The sequence below is a fragment of the Oryza glaberrima genome, chromosome 1, assembly GCF_000147395.1.
Source record: "Oryza glaberrima chromosome 1, OglaRS2, whole genome shotgun sequence".
NCBI lineage: Eukaryota > Viridiplantae > Streptophyta > Magnoliopsida > Poales > Poaceae > Oryza > Oryza glaberrima.
Window position 1 is genome coordinate 33,566,583 of NC_068326.1, and position 12,856 is coordinate 33,579,438.

Consider the following 12,856-nt stretch of genomic DNA (forward strand, 5'->3'; position numbering starts at 1 on the left):
TTTGTCAGTATGAAGAGATGTAGGATATTCTCTTGTGTTTGATTGGCCTAGGGATTTGGATCAGGCGCAGTCAAGTGCAAAATAAGCAGTAGCAGTACGCATCATTGGATACACACTGGACGGCTCAGATCACACAATGCACTGTTCACAGCACTGTAGCAGTAATATTGTAGCACGGGTCACTGTTCACATGGGTACTATAACTTTAGATCTGAGGGTGTGTTTAGTTTATGCTAAAATTGGAAATTTGGTTGAAATTGAAACGATGTGATTGAAAAGTTGGAAGCTTATGTGTGTAGAAAAATTTTGATGTGAAGAAAAAGTTAAAAGTTTAAAGAAAAAACTTAAAACTAAACAAAGTCTGAATAAAATGGATGGTCGAAGTTAAGTGCAATTGTTAAGCGGATCCCAATTCTTGGCCTGGGCATGCAGGTCGCCCAATGGAATGATGGACGCCAATATGTATCTGAAGTGGGAATCCACCAGACGGACACGATTGTTGGCCGCCGCGTTGGGTCTAGTCGGGTAGGCGTCGCTCTCGATCCGTCCTTGTTGCATTAGGCGCCTAGACCGCTAGAGACGTTAGGGGCCCATACAGCATCATCTCCTGTCACCGAGTAACCAAATTAATTAAGCCGCAGAAAGCAAGCTTGCTTGGTATTCCGTCTGACTTGGGTCCTCCGGAACTAACTTGTGGTTTGTCATTTGGCACCGAAGGATGAAAACGCGATCATTTTTCAAGAGAAGATCGGTCGGTCTTCATGACTTAGTCCAAGAAAGGAGGACACGCACATCGTTACAATTTGATAGACGCTCATTTTTTTGTCCAGGAAGCGGAGATGCCGGTCGCACCTGCACCACACAAACCAATCCGCCGTGGATGAAAATTTGCGCTGTTGCGGCCACCGATCCAACGGGAGAAGAGAGGCTCGTTCCCCGCGTCAAACCTTGTTATTGTCGGTTTGAGTCTAACTCGTACGTGCGACACGCGTCAAGTTTCCGCTCGTGTCCCCATCAGGCGAGTAAACACCAAATTCCACCCGGTTGAACATATTGTTGGCAGCGCCGAGCAGCATCCATCCCGTGACCGAACGAACGAAAAGTACGATGACCTGCATTGACCTGCACCCGCGCCGCGTGCGTGGGGGTCTGGCTCTCTGCTCTCGTCCGCCACCGGATCGGACGTGACATCCAAAAGCTATGTAATGTCTCGGCCGCGGGAAAGCCACTCGTGACCGGGCGGCCTGGCAGGAGATGACGCGGACTGACGGTTGGTTGGCAGAGCCACATCACGCTACTGCGCCGCGCCACGGGTGCGCGGGCACCGTGTGCAGCCGGTGGCGTGTTTCGCGCCGAGGCTAAGTGACGGACTGGGGGTTTGGCCCGTCGGTCACGCTCACGGTCACGCGACGAGAGGGGCAATCGGTAGGCCGCCGGCGGCTGGTAGGTAGGCAGGTCACAGGGCCAGGAGCCCAGGGCTCTTCACTGCGTTGCCCTGCGCTTTAACTTTCACAATATGCCATCTAATTTGCACTACTTTCAAGATATGCCACCTAATTCGTGCTATTTTCAAAATACACCATCAAAGCGTGAATTTCCTTCGTTCCGTGCCACTCCGTTTCTTCCGTCCGTAGCGCCGTCGTCTTCTCCGTCCGGTGCCGCCGCCGTCAGTCCACCACCGCCCGCGCCGGCGTCCGTCCGTTGCTGGCATCGTCCATCCTTGTCGGCGTCCATCGTCATCGTCCACGGCGTGGCGTGGCCGCGGAGGGAGGGAGTCCACCACCGCCGGCGCCGACGCCAGTGTTAGCCGCGCCAGTGTCCGTCCTCCGTCACCAATATCATCGTCGTCCATCGCCCGCGCTTGCGCCCATGTCAGCCGCGGCGCCGTCCGTTCGCTGTCGCCGCCATCATTGTCGTCCATCGCCCGCGCCCGTGTCAACCACAGCGTCGTCCGTTCGCCGTCGCCGCTATCGTCGTTCTCCATCGCCCGCGCAGCGCGTCCTCCGGCTGGAGCACGCCGGCGAGGGTGCCCTGTCCTCGTCCTCCTCATCTTCCTCCCCACCACCACCACCACCACGGACGCCGCCCGCCCGCTACCCATCCCCCATCTACAATGGGCTTCTCCCCCACCCCTTCCCCGCCACCGCAGCCGCTGCTAGCACTCGCGGCCACACTCGCCCTGCTGCTAGCCCTTGCGTCGCGCTCGCCTCCCTCCGCGTCCACGCCACGCCGTGGGCGACAACGACGATGACGATGGACGCCGACAAGGATGGACGATGCTAGCGACAGACGGATGCCGGCGCGGGCGGTGGCGGACTGACGACGGCGGCGCCGGGCGGAGAAGACGACAGCGCTTCGGACGGAAGAGACGGAGTGGCACGGAACGAAGGAAATTCGTGCTCCGATGGCGTATTCTAAAAGTAGCACGAATTGGGTGACATATGCGAATTCGATCGCATATTCTGAAAATTCTCCCGAGCAGGAGGCTCAAACACATACATCCAGCAGATAAAAGACGAATGGATGTTTGGCAAATTTACTTCCCGAAGTTCGAATTGCTCGCGATAACAAGCAAAGTCGTATATGAGACAACCCGGTTTCCCTCGCGTCCTTCTCCCGTCTTGGGGTCTTGGCGTTCGTGCGACAGTGAGTGAATGAGTGTCTGTATGCGCACGCTGCGCCTGCGCGCTTGGTCATCGAGATTTAAGGCAATCTATCGAACACCTGACGTGCCGTGATCGCGCAATCCCAGTATCCCACTACGGCATCATCATAGATACTACAGGTCGTTCATGCTCAAGGTCCCCGCCTTCTCCCAGCGCTAGGCTTCTGCGTCACCGTGCTCGAGAATCGTGGCGATTCCTCCTCCTCCGGCGAAACGAATAACGAGTGACCGGTGACGCTGATCTGTAGTTGCGCTCTGCTTCCTACTTTCCTAGTCAGGATTGAATCCAGTCAAGGAATGATCTTCGGCTTAAGGAAAATACGGTCAAGCTCTTTCGTTTTCAGTAACCAACCTCTTTGTCTAGTTACTTTGTACCCGGCTATGGTCAATGAGAATTCAGTGCCAAACTGCCAATCAGAAACCAAGCTGTTGGGCTGAAGGATTATGTTTCTCTTTTAAACATAGCACAAGAACGTATAGATAACTGAAAACACAACAGAAGCGCAGAACATTGCAGTGCTAAGACTGAAGTATATAGACAGTCAGACAGAGCAGTAAGACGGATGTAAACATGTTTAACTCTAGGAAGACAAGTATACAAGGCAAAATTTTGTTGACAACTGTACAATGAGATCAAAACAGTTTATTGTTTTCCAAGATCAGTTCTTAATCTTAGATTTATATGCTTTCCATGCTTTTCCACATGCCTGAATATTTGCTGACGCTTGATTTAAGAACTTGGCAATGTTTTCTTCATATTTATCCACCAATGCAGGGATGGTGAGAGCAAGAACAAGGCCTGGGAGATAGAAAGTTCAGCAAAGTCAGCATTGATCAGTAAGATGATACTAAAGATCAATACATCACATTTGTTATTGTGCCTCCTTTAAAAATATATGATATTCTATACTGATTGGAATGGCTCCACCACAAATTTCAGAAGAGTTCCTTGACTTCTCCCAAATTTTTGTACTAAATTGGCTGCACATAATGCTACTGTTAACTAGGCAGATAACAGAGATCCCCTTTGCCAAGTCAATGTCCCTATCTTTGAGACCAACTTTTGGAAATGAATAATTTTCACCTATTAAGTAATAGCTCACAAATAATTTCGGACTGTTATTAAATGTAATTACTCAGGGTGGTTTTAACTAGACATGAATATGACACAGACCAATAAATTTCAACATAACATTTATTTCTATATGTTCTGCATGATATTTCTACAGGAGTCTTTTTGCTGTAAGTTTCAAGTTTTGACACAATTCTCAGAAAACTAATGAAAGTGCATATCATCACTGCATTGCACATTACATCCTACTATAAAGTTCTTAACAACAATAGGTGAGTAGTGATAATTAGTTAGAATTGAGAAACAGTAAAAGAACTTACATGCATATACCAAAGTAATGAGATCAGTCACACGGCCAACTATGGAGATCAGCAGTAATACTGAAGCCATCTTGTAAAAGAGACTGGAGTCCTTTCCGTGTGCAATGTTTTCAAAACCCTGTAGTGCCTTATGTAGGATGTTACCCACTGCAGCTGCTGCTTTGCTCATTGAGTCTTCAGATATTTTGATCAGTGGAACAGGTGGAGGTGGCCTGCATCGAATTTTTGTATGCCTTTAGAGTCAGCATTCAGCAACTAGAAAGTCATGGATTAGATCCTCCTGCACTTAAACGTGGAATTTTCATATCGCTTGTTTCCATTATTCAGTTTTGAGCATCAATCAAAGCATCAGTCGGAGCAGCTGTAGTTTATAATTGGATGGGCCGCTTTCGTTCTGATGCAATGGCATTAGCTATGATGAACATATCAGGGCATTGATCGAGCAAGATAATTTGCTGCATTGCTGCTCACTCTCTTCCAATTTATATCATCCACATTAGTTTTTACACCATGATCATTTATCTACCGACTACCAGTACATTCACACTCACAAGTATTAAATGTCAAAGCTTAATCAATCCAAGGGCCAAGGCCAAACAAATGATATCCACTCCTTGTATCAATAGCAAGTGTAACAACTAACAACAAAAGCAAGTCATCTAAGGGCTAAGTCGAATTCAGCAATTCGTACAATAATAATCTGAACTAAATCACACTAGTGCATCAACAATTTGGAGGCAAATAAATCACATTACTGCAAATAAACTGCAAACAAAAAAAATCCACCTGTTGAGCAGCCGCGCGGCCTTGGCCCAGACGAAGAGGACGGCGAGCACGATCATGAGCACGCTGGACACGAAGGAGAGCAGCGTGTAGCCAGGCAAGCAGTAGAAGAGGACCCAGGACGCCGCCACCGCCGCCAGCGACCAGCCGGCCACCTCCTTCCTCCTCCACAGCACCACATCCGCCACTGCGGCGCCCACAAAACCCACCACATCACAAAACGCAAAATGCAAACGAAGCCGCGCAACCACAGCCCGCAGGGGAGGCGATCTACGGCGGGCGAACTGAAGAAGATAACTGAGCTTAGCTCACTGGCGCCGCCGCCGAGGAGGCCGTGCAGCGATCTCTGGGCGCCGAGCAGCCGGCAACCTTGGTCAGAGGCATCCATTGCCTTGCTGGGTGGATGAATGGATCTCTCTGATCGGGGGAGACCGACCAGGAGTTCAGCTGGTGGAAAGGGGAGAAAAGCGCACGGCAAGAACAGCGGCGTGATGCAGAAGTGGTATCTGCTGAATCCCCCGCATACTCCAACTCCTCGAGCTTTAGTTTGGAAATTGCTGGGTGACGAAGAAAAAGAAAAAGAAAAGTATGAAAAAGGCCAAGGAGAAAAAGGCGCAAGCGTGGGGCACCGCCACGCCACGTCATCAGCACCGTGTCCTATTGAACTTTGGGGGGTCTTTCCGTTCCCTACTTCCCTTGGCTGTGGCGCTACAGCAGCCTAGACTGTTGGTGTAGCTGCAGCAACAACACACCATCTTATATCATAATCTCTCCGTTTCAAAATAAACCAGTTTTTAAGATTTAAAATTTATCTCAAAATAAATCAACTTCTACCTAACTACCATTGGTCCGCAAATTAAAAATTTTTATCTCTTCAAAACCCATTACTTAACTATTCAGTAATATAACTTTCCTATTTATTAGGGGCATTTTGATCCTTTATCTCTTTTCTTATATCTACCTTGCGAAGCTAGAGTTGGACATTTTGTGGGACAGAGGGAGTAGTTGCTATAAGTACGATTGTTCACGTACAATACTATGACTAACGTTTTCCAGCGAAAGCCCATAGCCTTTTTCAACTGTTTTGTAGCGATACAGTATATGACGTTCACCATCAGTGATCAGTTAAGAATTGTACTAGTATTTACATAGAAGTAGCATGCATAGTATTTTCGTATATCAATCTCAAGTTCTCACCGAACAACGCTAGGATGACGGAAATTCCTGCACAGCAGTATTGTTCCTTAAAAGAAATGCTGTTTTTATCGTTATATAATTTTTTATCAGCGTCAGACTGAAGTAACCATTAGATAGTTAAATTGATAAATTTAGAAAAGATCCTAATCGTATTACCTAGAAATAACAAAATTGCTAACCTTCATGAAACTGAAATTTGGAGCGGATTTCTGTCAAAAGTGGGACCTTGAATTTGTGCGAAGATTTATGTCGGCCTCCTTGTCTTCTATCTTCAGCGAGCCGCAACTCTGACGGGACAGTAGCGGCCTTGATCAGTTAGGGTATAGGGTGTGAGGTCGATAGGAGAGGGGGAAAAGAGAGTTTCTCTTCCCCGAGGTATAGAGGGATGACCATGGATGATTTAGGACCGACGATATATGGTGGACACGGGTGGAGGGGCGACGCTACCGCCAAAGTCACGGTGATGGAGAAGGGTGGTGGGCGGCTAAAACCGTTCATGCCTTTAGGTGCCCACGAGGCGAGGGGGGCCGCTAGCGAGCTCACCCCTTTGCTATGCCGGAGAGAAGAGGAACAGGAGAGAGGATAAGGACACTGTTTATGCACGAATCTTGATGCAATCCTTGGCTCAAATCTATTCGGTCACATATCAAATAGACTATTCCTAGAAATTATGTGGTATCCGACCGTTTGATGAGACTTCGATTAGAAGAGGCACAATCGAAGTGTGCTAAATACAGTGAAAACTTCCTAGTAGATGAAAACATTGGAAAGCAATCTATAAAATGTGCATAGGTTTTCAAGAAATTTTCTAAGAAAAAATACACGTTTGAAAATTGAAATAATGCCACATCATTTCCCAAGCGGAACACAAACACCAGGTTAAACAAAACAAACCTGATTTTGCTTGTGAAGGATGACACTGGCCGATAATGTCTGTCTTCTCCGTTGATCCTTGTCATATCTCACAAACGAGGCCATGTTTTGATCCACAACTACATATTTCTCAAACAAAAATGCATTCATACTTGCATGAAACATACTAAACATGCCTGAGTTTTGAGCTGCTACTATACCATACTGCAGACGATAACAGAAAAGATACAACAGATTCAAGATCATAGTTGCTGCAGCTGTAAAAGGAAAAGGTGTATATGCGAAAGTTGAGATGGAAAAGAACGAGACAAAGCCTCCATTCTAGTCTCTATGCAGTTTAAACATAATGCTACAAAAGTCAAGTTTTTAAGCAGGGCAGTTCAGACGATTTGTATACGGCATTCACAGATCAGAAAGAAGTTCACAATAGCATCACTCCCCCAGTCAAATGGAGAGCAGTTGAAATGCATCCCCTCTTTTTCTTTTTTCTTTTTGTTGTCTGTATATTCTAATACAGTTCCATCCCGAATCATGCCGTCCTAATCTTCTTTTATAGATTCTTTTCCCTCTAAAGAGGGAGTGTTCTGCTTCGGGTTACTGCCTGAAGCAGACTCAATATTATCGCTGTTAGGCTCGCTTGTTTCAGATTTGTTAGCCCCTTGCTCCTCCAGATTGCCGTCTTTGCTCATTTCACCTGATGTTGATTCAATTGCAAAAGCATCCTGAGACCTGCTTTCTTCGTGAGCTGCATAATTAGCAAATGGACCCCCAGTGTCCATCAGGCTAGCAGCTATAGCAGCATTTAAGTCAGCTTCTTCCTGCTGTGCGGCAATCATATCCATTTCACTCATTTCCTCTGATTGATCAGCAACTAGAGAGACGCCTGCCTGCTGAGTAGGTGTTTGGACCTGGTTACAAGAGGAGGTTATCCTCCGGGCATCATCAGGAGTCAGCCACTGCCCGAAACCATTAGAGCCTTCCGTTGCCATGGGACACTCCTTAGGAAAATTGCCCCTCACTGCAAAGATACTCCAGCCTGACCCCTTCAGGGTGTCGATGAAAGCTGATAGGTAAAACTTTGATAGATGCTCAGGAGCAGGGTACAGACTGTTGAAGTTGTACCACTCTCCATTTACCTTCCTAATGCAGAACCAGTGGTCCTGCAGATGGCAAATGAAAGCAGTTTCCAGCTCAGGGTCAAATAGGCATGACCCCGCATCTGGGGAGTCAAGGGGGATAACTTGCAGATCCCAAACTTCAAGTGCCTTCTGCAGAACCTATAGAGTAAGATGAAAAGCATAGTTGAGTGTATGAACTTGCAGCGTAGTCACTGGAAATGAGTTGTAACAATATATTAGCTTGAGTAACTATGCGTAAAAGACATCGCGCTGCCATAATAAGGAATAGGGTATTTACTGCTCCAAGCATCAAAACCACTTAACACTTATCTAAGACATTACAATTTCTAAGGAATTTCATAGCCCATGAAGAACATGAACAACACACAGGGATATAAAAGCCATAGACCATATGGAGATTTTCCTTCAGAAATGCAGACAAAAAGTACCCTAGGGAATCAAGATTCAGGTTACAGGCAAAAATGCTCCTCCACATAGAAAAACTACTCCTAATGAAATATGGTCTTAAATGCCATAGATAATGATTAATGACCGATATGAAGGAATAAAAAACTAAATGTACTTTACCAGAAAAATATGAATTCAGAATGTTCTCTCTAACTAAATAGATCTAAGACTATCATTTAGTTCTAGTTAACCATTCAGTGACAAGGTTTTAAGTTTTAACTATTACATAAAGAATCACCTGAATAAGTTGAATGAAAGAGACATATCAGCTCATGTATACCAAAGGCACATGGAAATAAATCTGTCACTAGTATGGCAAGAGAATTTACATGATGTAACAATTCCGAAATATGCAATGCTGCCAGAGCAGAGTAAACATGTTACGCTATTTACAGTGGGCAGTGGGAACAGGCACAATTTATTCTTCTCCCATGGATCCCAAGGGACAAGAGTTGCAAAACTTGCATACCCCAAATTTAAAAGGTAACATATCAAACATGGTTAATGTTATTTACAGCAAATTGGTATTGGCCACATTTGACAGAGACATGCATCAAGGATAACTAGGGATACAGAACATCCAAATATCGGCAGCATATGTGCAAAAACAATAAACAATAGTGCATGGACTGAGAAAACATAGATGGACAACATTTTCACCATATTGTTGGGCTCGCTAATCATTGCTAACAGCGAAGTCCTGAATTCGCTAAATCTTTTTCTACCGCAAACTGTAAAATTGATCCCTTCAAATTTTAATAAAAAAAGGTGGCAAAACATTAACCAGTAGTTGTACTTGCATTTGAGGATCTATTATATTCTTGGCAATTGATAATGTAAATATAGGCATATCTAGGACAGCAGTCTGGTTGCTATTTTCCCTTTTTGAGTTAGACAGCATGGTTCTACACAAGAGCCAGGGAGGCAGTGCTGAAGTCAAAAGAAGGGCACTGTGCCTCAAAAGGCTCCTCTGGTTGTGCCGTCGGCAAGGAAGGAAATCCCTCGTGCAGTTAATATGATAATGGCAAATGCATATTATACTACCAGTCTACCACAATGATAGAACTGGCAAGCCACAAGCTTTAATGACAAACTCAACCACTGCGAGCTTGTCATGGGCAGGTATGTTAGTGGGTCAAATATGTCGAAGATCATAATCGTGAGAGGTGATAGGTCATGGCCCTTGACCTCAAGGGTGGTGTTTGATTGCCATGATCAGCACTGCATCAGGGAGGCAAGGACATTAGAAACGGCTAGAGAAAAGAATTAATTGCATTTTCCGCTAAACAATTGCCGTGAGCTTGATTATAAAGCCACCCCTAACAATAGTTTCCAAATCAAACTATTAACTCAATCTGAGTCGAAAACTAACTCAAACCAACTCTTACCAAATCCTAAAATAAACTGACTATTCTAACCATAACTAATTTAGAATAAGGGCTTATCTCAGCCAGAGAAGGATATGGTCTCAGAGAATAACTTGGGCCTGGGCCTGCTGCATCCTGGACTGCTCCTTGCCATCACCCCCTCTGCTTGTACGTTAGACCCCAGATGACAGAGCTTTACTGGGGTTTGCCCATAAGTGGAATGGGCTCAGCGCAAACTTCAGATTTTTGTTCTTTTCTATTGTTACTAAAAGTATAATACAAACCTTAATGTCCATGTCAACACCGTTGATGTTCTTAATGTAAAATTAAAATTCCCATAAACACCAAACAGGTTTTCAAAAACCTCTTATGCTGTTTTTCCTAAAACAGGTAAGAGATAACACCTAGACAGCTAGAACATAAATTTCTCCTTAATGTCACAATTCAGTACACGACAAAGCTCAAAGCAACAAAACAAGTAAAAGCTTTATGGCGCACACCACGAACATAAATTTGGTCGGAATAATCACAGAAGAATTAATAATTATATATGCATGCATGCATGCACGCACTTACTTGTATCTTTGCATGGCAAGTAGTGAAGTACGTAACATGAAAAACTGCAACCTGCCAAGAGAACTCTTGTCGACGTTTACAAAAAGCCCTCTCACCCAACTATTTCCCACATGTTGTTAATTTAAATGAACGTGCAACTATGGGAGTAAACAGATGTAGTCACATAGAATTTCTGTAACTTCTCAAGAAGAAACTATACAGCAATATGCAATCTCCTGTCATCATCACCACATAGTACTTACACTGCTGCAACAAAAACCTATGAACATATTCCTAACTAGCAAAGTTGTGACTACAAAAAGGAATCATGCAAATGCTGATGTCTAGGATAAATATAAACCCTTCATATTACCTAACCATATAGAAAGGTTTCAATAAAAATTATATGATTTTATCTGCATTTGAGAACAATAGTGTGGGCAAGTTCCTGTCTCAGACAAATAAACATTCCTTCACCATCCTCAACATGATAACATATTGACCACTATGCTATAAATCATTTATTATTTGGAATTCCGGAAGCCATCTGAGAATCTTAAACTAGAATGTACCATCAACAACATGATACGTCAAGCAAACCCCCCAAAATTCGAACCTACAAGCCTACAGACAACCAAACTCATTTCGACAACAATCTCACTAACTTCGAGGTTATAGGCCTACAGGCAACCAAGTTCATTTCGACAACAATCTTGCTAAATTCGAAGCTTACAGGCCTACAGGCAACCTAAGTTCATCTCGGCAACAATCTCACTAACCAGGACGACAGAAGACAAGCGAAAAGAAATAAATAAACCCCCCACGAGCGTGGATGGCGGAGGGCCATAGACGGGGCAAGCCAACCTGGATGCTGAAGTCTCCTCCAAGGGAGACGTTGTGGGAGCCCTCACCCTCGGCGAGGAAGTCCCCCGCGGCGGTGGTGGCGGCGCCGGCCGCGCCCTCGGACATGACCTGGCGCTCCCGCTGGTCGAGGTCGACGGCGAGCGCGGAGAGGTCGAACTCGGAGAAGAAGGGCCCCTGAAGGGTGGTGTTCACGCAGTGCACGGCGCAGAGCTTCCCCTCCTGCACCTCGTGGTACAGCAGCCCCCCGTTGCTCGCCGCCGCCGCCTCCTCCATCCCTCTAGAATCTTCTCGAACCCTCCGGCGATTCCCCCCTCTTCTCTTCTACCCTCCCTCTACCCCTACCACTGTGTAGCGAGGTAGATTCGACCAACCAACCGATCCGATGGGGGAAAGGTTAGAGAGAGAGTTGAGTGCTGTACGGGTCAGTGCGCGACGCAGATTCTCCTGCGGGGAAAAAAACAAACCATCAAAAAGGCGTCGCCACGTCGACCGCGATCCTCCCAACCGTCTACCACGTGGAATTTGCCCCCAAAAATGAAATTGATATCTCGATGCACCAAGGCTGGTTTAGATAAAATAATTTGAACAAAAACATCAAATCAAATGTTTGACACATACATGAAACATTAAATGTGAAAAAAAACAATTATACAGTTTACAGTTTGCATGTAAATTGCGAGACGAATTTTTTAGCCTAATTACGCCATAATTTAATAATGTGATGCTATAATAAATATTTACTAATGATAGATTAATTAGACTCAATAAATTCGTTTCGCGGTTTACAGACAAAATCTATAATTTATTTTATTATTAGTCTACGTTTAATACTTCAAATCTGTATCTGTATACTTTAAAAACTTTACCTCTAGACAAAAACACACCCCAAACAAACAAAGCCTCTATAGTCTATGCTCCATATGTATTTGATTCATGAGTGAAATATGCCAAGGTTAGTATTTCGATCTATTTAGAGTGCGACGTCACCGTGAAAGAAAAGGAAAAGGCATCGGGTGCGTGGCTCCACCAGATGTTTACAGCTCTCTCCACATTGGTAGTCCGTATACTGTATGTAGGACAGTAGGAGTGTATTCTATTTCTTCGCTTTCTTTTCTTTTTCTCCCTGAGAAGTTGAAAAATAATGTCGTGGGCCTAGCCCATAGATGTCCTTCCTCTCAATATAAGTCGTGGGCCCCGTTTCAGTTTGGTGCGTGTTGATTGAGCTGTCATTTTGTTTGTATTAGGCACATTTCCTTGCAACAGTAGATTGCTATACTATAAATAGATTTAATTTAAGAAACAGTAGCTATATGTTTTCGTGTACGAAATTGCTATTTTTCTTTCGACGGATTTTTTGGGGAAAATATTTAAGTTTTAGACTGTTAGATTTACTCTGAAAGATGGAAAAAAAAATAAAATCACTACCACTGGTGAAGAAAACGAGCACAAGCTCATCCCTCTAATTGAGGTACAGTAACACAAGCGGATCCAAGGACCACCGGAAAAAAAAATCCTAACCTAATACATATATACACATATATTTAAAAAATTAGAAAAAGTAAAAAAATATACTA

The 12,856-nt window shown here is 44.7% G+C and overlaps 2 protein-coding genes across 2 annotated transcripts; both read right to left on the reverse strand.

The window, feature by feature from the left end:
• Nucleotides 1–2,772: 2,772 nt before the first annotated feature.
• On the reverse strand, nucleotides 2,773–6,279 carry LOC127754461 (reticulon-like protein B12). Its single transcript, XM_052280011.1, has 5 exons — nucleotides 6,263–6,279; nucleotides 5,153–5,397; nucleotides 4,844–5,027; nucleotides 4,058–4,269; nucleotides 2,773–3,464 (listed from the first exon to the last, which is right to left on the reverse strand). The coding sequence occupies exons 2-5, from the start codon at nucleotides 5,226–5,228 to the stop codon at nucleotides 3,325–3,327; spliced, it is 612 nt and encodes a 203-aa protein (XP_052135971.1). The 5' UTR covers nucleotides 5,229–5,397; nucleotides 6,263–6,279; the 3' UTR covers nucleotides 2,773–3,324.
• Nucleotides 6,280–7,074: 795 nt separating this feature from the next.
• Nucleotides 7,075–11,660, reverse strand: LOC127754455 (putative ataxin-3 homolog). The gene is made up of 2 exons (XM_052279997.1): nucleotides 11,283–11,660; nucleotides 7,075–8,187 (listed from the first exon to the last, which is right to left on the reverse strand). The coding sequence occupies exons 1-2, from the start codon at nucleotides 11,553–11,555 to the stop codon at nucleotides 7,450–7,452; spliced, it is 1,011 nt and encodes a 336-aa protein (XP_052135957.1). The 5' UTR covers nucleotides 11,556–11,660; the 3' UTR covers nucleotides 7,075–7,449.
• Between the last annotated feature and the right edge of the window lie 1,196 nt (nucleotides 11,661–12,856).